Here is a 12,470-nt window from a genome sequence, read left to right on the forward strand (position 1 = left end):
AGACTACATTCAGTGTGAGGAACCATTTAACATCAAGTTCTAAAACCCTGAACTTCCCCTTTAATGGTTCAATTGAATGGCACATGTGAATAGAAGTGAATAATAAAATCCTACATTACTATTGTCATCAAGAAATATTCTCTGGATAATTTAACCAAGTATGTAATATACAAAACAAAGAACCCCAAAAACATGTAAGGGGAAAAAATAACATGCCTTTTGATGAGAAATTAGGAAAAACAATGAATCAAACACTATAATGACATAACAAATTAAGGGGATGGATATAAACCACAAGCACAATGGTGTATTGGCAGCACAGTGGAATTTGCAAGGGCAACGGTGGTATCTACAGTTTATAGGGAGAGCTAATCACAAGGGCACATGATCACACAATTCATTTTTGATGCAGCAACTGTCTCCACCCTAAGACAGTGTGGAAGACTGACTCCTGGGTCCAGATGTATCAAGCATCTCAGAGTAGGAGTGCTGCTCTAGGATCAGGTCCTCTCTGTCCATGAAATCTTATCCATTTTGATCTAAGAGGCAAAACTGATCCTAAAATCAGCGCTCCTACTCCGAGAAACTTGTTACCTAAGGCCCCTGGTTTCCTTGCGAACGTACAGGTACTTACGTGGCACGCAGGAGCCAAATTTGTCAGGGTATTCTGATATCAGGTCGTCATTGATTCTGTCCTTCATTGGTCCAAGGATTATGACGGGTCTGGCGTAATTAACTGAAAGATAAAATGTGTCGATTGACTAATTTACAGACGTTTGAGGCTATAACTGTCCCCCTAGCGTTACTCTCTGCAGTAATTGTGGCCATGCAATTTTACTACAATAGCCGCTTACCCATTGTCACGCTATATCCGAGCAAGACGATGCATGCTAGCGCCAGAACGGGTTTGATGTCTCGAGACTCAACAAGTGATTACTTCCTGTAAATTACTAGTATGGAAGAACTTGTTGAATCTTGCCTGAATCTTCCTGCAGGAGTTAACAGGAAGTCATCAATTGTTTTATATCTGGATTTTAAAACCTTGTGGCACTAGTACACATTGGCTTTCATGGATAAAGCCTGACAATGTGTAAGTGGCTAATGTTTCACTGACTGAAAAAGCCACTTACACATTGTGTAAAAAAGCTGAAAAAGCCAAAGATTGGAGTACTCACTCTCATGTCGAATGACAGGCTCATAAGAGAGAATCATGTCCTCTTGACTCCCTGGTGACACGAAACAATAAGAAAACGGTTACTAAAATAGTTACTATAAAACAGAAAACGGTTACTAAAAACAAACATGACATACATGTTCATGCTTATTCTCATGATCAGGTGTCTCACGACAGGAGAAATGTCAATCTGGATGAGTAAAGAAGTGATTAGATACTTGCAATGAAAACACTCTTGGTGTAAATTGTGACTTTGCCACACTTAAAATAGGGATTGAGAGACTCTGTTGCCAAGGGAGTTCAACTCCTCTGCTGCACTATGCAGACAGGCTTTTCAAGTATACATTTTACAACAAACAAACAAACTCTGAGGTTCTTTTCTCTCGTCTGAAATTACGACCAGTGGATGCGTTTTGATTTAGAGCTGTGGCCACAAATGAGTGTACTGAGTGGATAATCAAACTACAGCTGGTAGGGACTGCCATATGGACCTCAAAAGGAACCCTTGACCATCAGTCAAGTTATGACTATGGTGATATATTGGTCGCTTCATTGCATTACTTGTCCATACACTTAAATAATATGACATCAAATCAGTTTCTTTAGTCAAAAGATTGTCAATATAGGCCTAATAAAATTTAGGTCACGACTATAGCTCTCAGGAGGATGATCACATTGGGTGCTTGTCTCAAAACCGAAAAAAAAACTCTTTGCCACGATTAATTTAACCTTCTACTATAACACACCAAGTGCCCTGCTTCACTTTGAAGGCTTCAGCATAACACCTATAAAACCTATATGAATTGTTATCTGGCAACTCACAGTTGTATTTAATTGGTGCTTCTTTGGCATGTTAAGTTAATTGGTTAGTATGCGCAAAACACAGCCACATCAACATTCCCCCCATACTAGCCATAGTTATACTGTAATTATAAAGTGTCAATCTACTTCACATAATTGTTGCTTTTTTATTTATTTCATATGAAACACAAGACGGTACCAACGTGATTTTGTTCTGCATCTATTTGTACTCTGATCCCGGGATTTGGACTCAACATAACATCAATAATAATATATAATAGTTATATAAAAATAAGAGGAGAAAGAAAATGTTACACAGGTGGGTGTCCATTATTGTCGCAGTAAAATAAAAAGTTATGACAGAAAAAGAAATGGGAGACAAGAACACCTTCATTCTTGTCATGGGATTCAACAATGCAATGTGTCAAACTCATTCCATGGAGAAACATTCAAAATGTACTATAAGTGAGATAATTAAAAAGCACAAATATACATTGCATTGACAGTAAGAACCCCTTAGCATGCCAGCCTTAAAAAGTGCTGATCCCATTCAGATGACCAGTGTATATCCAAACAGATAACACCTGTCTGTTGTAGAAAGAGACAGAGAGAGATTTACTATAAACAGAATAGTTGCATTAAAAAAAAGTACATTTATTTCCAGACTTAAACACTTTGTTTCCGTCTTTCTTTTTTTGGGTCATGCAAACAATCCTAATGTTAGGTGACAGAAATCAAGACAATCAGGTCCCAGAGTGAGTCGTGATAATGCTGCATGCAAACAGGCTATCTAAAAAAGAGTTAATAAGGTAGCGAAAAAACAAAGAAGGAGGAAACAAGCCCAAACTCAAAAGGGAAATGTGTTGGGGGGGGGGGGACCATTCCTAAACCAACTTACTCAGCGTCTTTGTCCCGTACCCGTCATCACCTATTCCTGGGATGTCCTACATGGCCGTCCCAAGAGAGCAAAGACAAGGAGAGAAGGCAAGGATAGCCGGAAAGGAGGAAGGAAGAGGTAAGTGGCGTTAAGGAGGTGAAACCCTGAAAGGCAAGATTGGTTAGTCCAGCTCAGATCATCTGTCTCAGTTCAGACACTGTGCAGACACCAGACGACCAGCCTAAACCGGTCCTAACTAGCTCAGCACCAGTACAGTTTCAGTTCTCTTATATCACCCCTTTCAGTAATCCTCACATGCTGTAATTAAAAATACATTATTTATTTTTATTTTTTAGGTCATATCAGATAAGGGGGGAACATGATAGATGAGCCCCGGGGGAAGTTTTGAGGAACCACTGGTGACTGCTCAGTGCTTGACACAGGCAGATCCTGACTTGAGCTCCCAGATGCCATCACTCCACCAGAGCCAAAAGAGAGAGAAAAAAAGATAGGAGGGGGGCCGGCAGACGTCTCGACAATGCACCTACGTATCACCTATATGTGCCTGTGTCAGTGTTTGTACCTGTATGTGTGAGTATGTTCGAGCCTACAGTACTTACGTTCGGAATCACTGCCATCCTGCTCACCCAGCTCGTTCTTGTAGAATGGGAACTTTCGTGTAAAGATGAAGTTGTTTTTACGCTTGTCATTGAATGACTGTGGAGGAAAGAAAGCATGGGGTGGGGCAAACAGGGAGCTCTAATTGTTGCCACATTCATGCTGACAAACCAACTAGCTGCAATATGTGGGACATGAAGAATTGATGGCGGTCACCAAAAATGTTACACATGACTGACATTACAGTACTGACGCTACACTAGCTGATTCCTCCCTCAAAGCAGAGTTGAATTATAATAGCCTAATTATTAATGTTGTTGATTTTGCAAAGGAAATATTGAATAAATGAATCAAGACATTTGACAAAACTCTCATTTTGTTTTACACATTCAAATTGCAATAATAAAGATGCGGTTTGACAATAACACTGTCAAAATGACTCAATTTGTAATAGAGAAGAATTACACAGCAATATCTGCCATCAATTACTTCATGTGCCATAATTGCACCCGAAACATTCTGAAAACACTTGAAAACAAAACAAGAACAGAACAGAACAGGTGTTGAAAAGAAAACACACATAATTGCCGATATGTGGTATGCCATGCAGCAAACACGTTACCAGGGTCATGCTATGAAAGAAGGAACATGGCTGTGACACAAATGACTGTCCAACAATCATGCAGGTTAGAACTTCGGGAGGTGGAGGGATGAGATCCCATGCCATGGCAGTTGGGAGTTCTAGGAGCTAAAATGATTACACTTTTTAAAGAGAAGTTGTGCGTGGTGCTGTTTGAGGAGCTTGGAGGCAGCGTGGAGGAGACTGAAGGAATAGCAGTTGTAGCGTTTATCTGCGGCGGATACTCATTTGCAGCCATGTACTTCATGAACCCATTCTAAAAGGTATATTCTTTGAACCAGCAATGACCACCGCAACTGGTTCAATAGCAGCCTCAACTGCATGTGTTTGATACATTTGGCTCTAACTGTCAGCTGAAATAAGTGTGTCCAATGGGTGGATTAAGGTGTGCATAAAAGTTGAGAATTGTATCAAGTAGTGAGAGTAGTAAGCTGTATCATGTAATCACAGTGGTTGTGATTCTTACACAGGGGTATCATAAGGATTGACATACTGGCATATTTGTTAACGTGGGTAACATCTGTGACAGACTAATTATCGTGTTAATTTACAATTGAGAAGGATACAGCAATGCGACTACTGCAATGTGTGCTCAGAATATGTACTATTTCTCATGATATTACACACATAGGGCTCTGGTCAAAAGTAGTGCACTACATACGGAATGTGATGTCTTTTGGGACGCATACTTAGCTGTCCTATTGCTATTAATCATAGCTGTAAAGGACATGCTGTAAACGATGCACACAGCCTAGAAAAAGTATTCACCCCTTTAGGGATTTAAACCTGATCAGTTATGCAAGTCACTGACTGTAAAATAATTATTGTATTGACACAACTGCTGGAGAAATCCTGCTCCTTAGCCCATTAGTGCTGAAAGTTTGGCCCAGAGCCACATCAAAATACAGGGACCATTTCATGTTTCAAAAGTCTGCTTTACAAGACACACATTCAGAGCTAGTTATGACATTGCCATGGATACTTTCCCAACAGACAAGCTTATTCAGATGAAAAGGGTTCTGGGTAGACCCTAAGGCCATACAAATGTAATAAAATGTTAAACATATCTTAAAAAAAAAAAAGTTTTATTTTGAGGCACGCAAGCAAATAAAATAAATACAGAAGTGGACCTTCTTGTTCAAATACTATAAATCGACCTTAGTTCAACACCTAGTGACCAAATCAAGAGATTTTAGCCTCTTTGGGAGGCCAAGAGGCATAGTTCAGCCATAATCTAAGAGGAAGTTGTGTGTCTCATTACTGGAAGATTGAGGACATTATTTTAGTTGCAATTTCTCAATACAATTAAAAAAAAAAAAAAAATCTTGTATTTTAAAAAGAAATAAACATTTAAATACATTTGTATGGCCTAACCCTCCAAAACCTATTGGAACCCTTTTAAATAAGAGTGCAGCAAATTCAAACCAAAATCTTCTCTTTACTTGTAACATAGGTAGGCAAAAATATTGATGAACACTGGCTGAATGTCCTGCTGTTATGTCCAAAATTGAATAAGAGTACAAAGTATGGTAATTTGGCTTAATTCAGAAGCAGAGGCTGGGAGTTTCATGAAATAAAAAGAATATCCTCAAATGCTTCATTAAAACAAATCTAATTATCTAATGTGCAATGTTTATTTAGGGTCAGGGCCGTGAGGGATAGCTGTCAGGGAGAGGGGACAGCCAGTAGAGACGTGTTGAGGTCTTTTCCACTCAGGCAGAGAGAGCTTAGGCTAATACTATAGATGGCCATTAATGACTATCACAACCTCCCCTAATGTGAGGGTAATCTGATTAATTTCACATTAATTCAGAAAAAACTAAGTTTAGAGGCTACATTTTCAATTTAACAAAGGAATTTATTTGATAAATGTGGGTTTACAAGCGTTTCCATTTCGTAAAACGTCTTCAAAAGTTAAGTTGACTTGCCAGTCCTTAGTATAAGATCTTAGCACTTACCCCTTTTGAATCGATTCCAGGTTTGGCATTGAACTTCACTGTCTTTAGACGTGCTCGTTCTTTCCTCTCAACCCTGCCAGTGCAAGGAAAGACACATGTAAAATAAAAAATAATAATTAGAGTGGCTTTTCCATTTCTCCAATGCTCTCTGCGGCAATTGATTTTCTTGTCATTTTGTGGGACTTCACTCAGTCTACCCAGAAGCACCCCCATGGGGCAGAGAAAATGTTGCAGTTTTAAAGTTTAGTCCCTGAAGTTCTACACATTTCACCATGACTTATGCCATATTCATATGGAAGTCAGGACCCTTGGGCACGTGCCTTGCCTACCCGGTCAGTAATTCGGCCATGATGACAACAAGGTTTAGATAACTGGCTAGACTAACTTACCTAGCCCTACAGGGGCCCTACACGCAGCTCGTTGTCTGCGCATAGGCAGAGGCGCTTCTGAACCTACCACACCTATCACACCTTTGAACTTCAGATAAATGGACTGGTAACTGAAGGCTTTAGGAATGGAGACTGTAGGCCAATATAATCTCTCACGTCATATACCAATATATCTCTGTTCAGCCTTGTGTTCATTTCTCAGCTATGCTTGCTAATAAAAGAGCTAACCCGAACAAAAAATATAAACGCAACATGTAAAAAGTTGGTCCCATGTTTCATGAGCTGAAATAAAAGATCCCAGAAATTTTCCAAAAGCAAAAATATCGTATTTCTCTCAAATGTTGTGCACAAATTAGTTTACATCCCTGTTAGTGAGCATTTATCCTTTGCCGAGCTAATCCATCCACCGGACAGATGTGGCATATCAAAAAGCTGATTAAACCGCATGATCATTACACAGGTGCACCTTGTGCTGGGGACAATGAAAGGCCACTCTAAAATGTGCAGTTTTGTCACGCAATACAATGCCACAGATGTCTCATGTTTTGAGGGAGCGTGCAATTGGCATACTGATTGCAGGAATGTCCACCAGAGCTGTTGCCAGAGAGTTGAATGTTGCTTTTGAATTGCTCTGCTATTATTCTTGTATGAGGTATTATTGGTTGGGTTACCCCTGTGCTGTAACGTGTGTTTTAGATGGTGCGTCTTATCTTTTCTCTCCATTGGCTATCTGGCAAACAGGCTACACTCTAGGCATGGGCAATTATTTCCCATGGAGGGCCACATTAGAATATATTTTTGCCATCGTGGGCCAGAATCATATTACAGGATTATACATCATGTGTACGACTGTGTTGACAGATATATTTACTGTAAATCACATCCAGATATGCAATTTATTTTACTTTTTTAACATGCACAGAAATAAACCACATTCATGTTCTCCTTTTGGTAGGTATTTTCATTATTAAACATGCAATGAACTACACAGAGGGAAAAGTACACTGTGCATTCAGAACCACGGACAGAACTCTTGTTAACGGGTATGCACAAAAACAAAAAGAGAGATAGAGAGCTCAACATTACATTTAAACTACTCAATCAGTGTGAGGAGTGAAGTCTCTGATGGGCATTGACTAGAGCAGTGAAGTCAGGTATAGTTTCTGACGTCGCTATGCGCAGGATTGCTGAGAGGTGAGAGTCAGTAAGAGATGATCTGTGCCTTGACTTGTTATATTTCATCCCTGAAAATGTCTGTGCACATTCATAGGTCGACCCAAACAGTACAAACATCTGAGCATGACTCCTAATCATTGGAAAGTTTTGTTCATTGAAAGATGCATAGAACCTCGTCAGTGACATTGTTTTGAATAGCTCTCCAATCACTGCATCAGACTGAAGATGGATAAGATCAAGCTGCAGGTCAGTGGGAGCATTAGCCACATTCAAGGTGAAAGGAGAGGGAACCAACATGTCATTTTCCAACACTTTGAAATCCTCAAAACAGCGAGAACTCACCTTTCAAAGCACGCAGCAGTGATGTATACTTCTCCCGTTGGTCATCTGATAGGGAACAGACTAGTAATGTCAGAAGGTGGGTGAGATTGTTGGCTTCTACTTGGCTGGTCAGGAAGAGTCATTTTCCTTTGAAGGCTTTGATAAGGCTGTACATCTGATGTGCAAAAAGACCCTTCCCTTGTAGTTTGGAATTCAGTTCATTCACGAGGGCCATGATGTCCACAGCGAAGAAAAGAAAAATCAGCCAACCATTCTTTATCTTGCAGATGAGGGAAATCCACATATTTTAATTTCATTTGCAAAAACTCAGCAATCTCCGACTTCAGGTCCCACACCCTTTTAAGCATCTTCCTCAAACTCAGTCATCTCATGTTTGTGTGATAGGGGAGATCTGCATGACCAGAGTCTGTCTCTTCCAACAGTGAGACAAACTGCCTGTGGTTGAAAGATTTTGCTCATGAAGTTGAACACTTTAGTGACTGTATCCACAACATGGCTCATTTTCAGAACACATTTACAGAGCACCTCCTGATATATAATGCAACGCAGGAAACTAATGTTCTGATCTGGGTTCAGCTCAGCTACTTGATTTTGTATTCTTTTCAAAAGGCCAATGTTTTTTCCTGTCAAGTTTGGGCACCGATCAGTGGTCACACTAGATAACTTCTCAAACCCAGTCCCAGCTTTGCCACACACTTATTAACCTCCTCCAATAAATATTTCCCTGTGGTTGTGCTCTTCATTGACTAAACTGAATCAAGCTCTTCTGCCATTTCAAAGTCTGGGGTTATGCCTCGTAAGAATATCAACAACTGTGCCGTGTCACGTGCATCACTGCTCTCATCCAGGGCCAAGGAGAAATAGGTGAAATCCTTTACCTTGTCTTTCAACTGTTGTTCCATATTCTCTGCGATGTCCTCAATACGCCGTGTCACTGTTCGTCTTGCCAGGGAACATTTTCAAACAGCTCTTTCTTGTCGGGGCAAAGTATTGCTGCAGAGTCAATTAAACATTCTTTAATGAATTCGCCCTCAGCGAATGGCTTGCTATGTTTAGCAATTTTGTGGGACAGTACATACTGTAGCTGGCTCTCGCAATTCCGTCGTTTGCTTAATGCCGTTTCGTGAAAAGTCCTTGCTGCTTTTGCAACTGAGAAAGCAACTCTTTCGATGCTCTTGCCCTCTGCTCAGAAGACATATTTCTCTGCATGCTTCGTCTGGAAGTGTCGGGACAAGTTGTAGTCTTTCAAGACAGCGATGCTCACTTTGCACACTAAGCACACAGCTTTCCCTGATACCTCAATAAAGAAAGCATTTCGCTACACTCGCATTAACATCTGCTAATCACGTGTATGTGACAAATAAGATTTGAGACATTTTTCAATGTCCACTCTTGCTGGACCACCCTACATTCACTGTCTACTTTCCATTTCTTTGAAAAAACATTTTTTTCCCGAAATTTCTAGCTAGCTACTATTTGTAACTGTAACTAACTGTGACGTGGTCAACCTGTCAGTCACTGTCTGTCCTCGTGTAGTTGTTATTTATACGTGCCTTCAAAATAAATGTCCCACAAGCGGTGGTAGTTAAATCATTACACAAAGGCGAGTATTCGTTGGGCTTTTCATTTGAATAACAAATACGTTTTTCCAAACTTTACTATCGCAAATTCTTTATGTGATCTGAGCATGATTCCGAGGGCCATACTGAATCAGGTCACGGGCCTGCTCTAGCCAGTCACTTTTGCTGATGTGTGTGTGTGTGTGGTAGCAGTATCTATCCTACTCTTTTCCTTTCGGCAGGGTTAATACCTGCCAGTCACCCGAACAAAAAGCTTTCTTTACCCCTCTCTAACAATACCGCTACAAACTCTATGCAAAGGAGATGTGTCGTGCTGCATGAGGCAAATGGTGGTCACACCAGATACGACTGGTTTTCTATTTCATGCCCCTACTTTAAAAAAAAGAAGGTATCTGTAACCAACAGATGCATATCTGTATTACCAGTCATGTGAAATCCATCAATTAAGGCCTAATTTATTCATTTCAATTGACTGATTTCTTTATATTAACTGTAACTTAGTCAAATCTATGAAGTTGTTGCATGTTGCATTTATATTTTTGTTCAGTATAGCTTGTGTAGAATGAAGTATTTCTTGCAGTGAAATGATACACCCAATGTTATTTTTTTTTGCGGGAACATATATATTTTTTAGCATCTCTCAAGCAAATTTGCGAACAGGTAGGGACGTAAAAAGTCCACTGTCCCACCCGGATCAGAAGTTAGCCTTTTGGTCAAACACGTTACAGTTTAGTTTAGCACATCCAACACTCACCTCCTCTTGCTGGGGATGACCCCCATCTCCTCGCTGTCCCCATCGGGGGTTGCCCTCCGGGCCTGCCACCATTCGTCGTCTGAGGCGTTGATGACGTGTAGGATGTCCCCGTATCTAAAGCTGAGGCCTTGGCTAGGGAGGCCACTGTCTTTGGCCTTCTCATAGTCAAACTGTGCTCTGTGATGGTAACAGAAGGAGATATACTATTATATAATTATTACGGTAAATGCTATCTATTTGGAATGACAGTCCAAAAGAGACCCACCTGACGTAAAGGGAGCGTTTCTGATTGGTTCGGAGGGATCCGGACCCAGAGCTCATGCTGTGGTTCATCATCTGTTCCCGCAGATCATGGATTTTGGCCTCGAAGCGCCCGTACTCTGCAAGGGAAAGACAACACCCAGGAGTACAATAACGTTCCATTTTACACTCAATGTATACTGCCCTACACTGCAATGGAAAAAAGGGGGGAATCTGTTCAGAACAGTAACCTAGGTTGGCCCTGGTCAAAAGTAGTGCACTGTGTAGGGAATAGGGTGCCATTTGGGATGCATCCGTAAAGGATTATTGTGACATTTAGTGTGCATCAGTAAAAACAAAAATATATATTTGTTTATATGCTTACATTTCAATGGACAGAACCAATGTTTTCAACTACTTTATATTGATTGATGTATGTACAGTATTACTATGTAAAAATATCCCTGATATTTTATGCAAAACAATATTGTAACGGCTGATTTTGTTTCCCGATATAAATGTCCAAAAGTTAAAAAATATATTTTTATTTCTTAAATGTAATAAGTTGAATGAAGACGTCAATATGCCTATCATAACATTTAAATGCTTTGGTCAATATTAACGATCCTTTACTGTTGCTTAGGACGTGCATTCCCAGTGATTTGCTTTGTCGAATTTGTCTCTCGGTTTTGGATCGTTTCAAAATACTAGGTTGCAAAGGCTGGTTGTGAAGGCGGCTGTGGGACAGGACAGAGAACAGATTCGATAATGGCAGTCCTATTGGCTCAGGGGGTAAAAATCCCCTACGTACAGATGAAGGATCAACTTATCCTACCCGTAGTGGAAGAAATGTAGAACTGACCCAAGATCAACTTCACCTTACACTGTCCTATTGAGTGAATGCTCTGTTTACAGCTCTGAGAGTCCCCCTGCAAATTCTCCCTCCCTCCACCACACCCTACGCAAGGTGACATACTGTACAGAAAGCAGACAATGTTAGAGACAGTGTCTGAAGGGCACATGCAGTACAGAAAGCTCAGATAGTCCTCTAAAATGTTGCTCTCAGGATAGTCGAAGCCCCATGCTTCTTCCCATCCAAACCAAACATCACAAAAACCTAAAATCTTATTTCAATCAAATTTGATGTTACATGCTTCGTAAAACAGGTGTAGACTAACAGTGAAATGCTTACCTACGGGGCCCTTTTCAACAATGCAGAGAGAAAAATATAGAAATGCTCAGAAAAGCAGTAATCGATATCTTCCGAGACAAAATGCGAAAACTGTGCTTCCATTGAACTCCATGCCACTTTGCTCCATCAATTTTAAACTTGTCATGACACCACCTCTATATAAAGTTTGGGGATGATATATATATATATATAAAAAAAACATTAAAGCCAGCGGTTTAATTACATTTTGACCCCAAAATCCTAACATAATGCTAATACTATCTCATGAAACCTACTGTGATGACATTTGGGAGAAAGGCTCAAAGTCCCCTACCAGACCAAATAATCACGACATCTCTGAAAGGGATTGTGTAGCTTTGAAGTCACTTCAATTATTTGGATGTGAGTCAGCAGTTGGTGACCGTGGCTAGGTAAACAAGCTCAAAAAGTATCTTCTTGTCCATAGACTGATTTGAGTGTAAGGAAACTAAATATGTAATTATATGTGAGATAATCATTTGGGTGAACTATCTTTGTAAGAAAACACTGCTGCAGAAGTCGTATCGGAAGCCCTTGGCAGCCATTCAGCTAATGAGGCAGAAAGACTCACTTCAGCCTAAAGCCCACAACATACCTCGTTATAGCAGTCAGCTAAAGCAGGACTGAGAGCGCAGGACCCAGTCAATCAGACTAACGTTTGGACGGAGAGAGTTCATTATTCAGATTGGACAGAAAACATCTCCTGGAACA

General features: G+C 40.3%; 1 protein-coding gene across 34 annotated transcripts in view; it reads right to left on the reverse strand.

Annotated features, from left to right (window-relative positions):
- Nucleotides 1-12,470, reverse strand: part of dlg2 (discs, large homolog 2 (Drosophila)) — a 358,090-nt gene that overhangs the window by 11,919 nt on the left and 333,701 nt on the right. For 26 of the 34 annotated variants that reach the window (XM_055877409.1, XM_055877462.1, XM_055877417.1 and 23 more), the window contains 6 exons: nucleotides 10,575-10,689; nucleotides 10,310-10,486; nucleotides 6,069-6,141; nucleotides 3,473-3,569; nucleotides 1,176-1,226; nucleotides 635-736 (listed from right to left, as the gene is read on the reverse strand). In XM_055877409.1, coding sequence (XP_055733384.1) covers nucleotides 635-736; nucleotides 1,176-1,226; nucleotides 3,473-3,569; nucleotides 6,069-6,141; nucleotides 10,310-10,486; nucleotides 10,575-10,689 — 615 coding nt within the window. Of the gene's footprint in view, nucleotides 1-634; nucleotides 737-1,175; nucleotides 1,227-2,873; nucleotides 2,920-3,472; nucleotides 3,570-6,068; nucleotides 6,142-10,309; nucleotides 10,487-10,574; nucleotides 10,690-12,470 lie in introns of those variants that run through there. The other 8 variants (XM_055877448.1, XM_055877486.1, XM_055877476.1 and 5 more) reach the window with 2 other exon arrangements.

The sequence above is a fragment of the Salvelinus fontinalis genome, chromosome 2 (assembly GCF_029448725.1).
Source record: "Salvelinus fontinalis isolate EN_2023a chromosome 2, ASM2944872v1, whole genome shotgun sequence".
In the NCBI taxonomy this organism is placed as follows: domain Eukaryota; kingdom Metazoa; phylum Chordata; class Actinopteri; order Salmoniformes; family Salmonidae; genus Salvelinus; species Salvelinus fontinalis.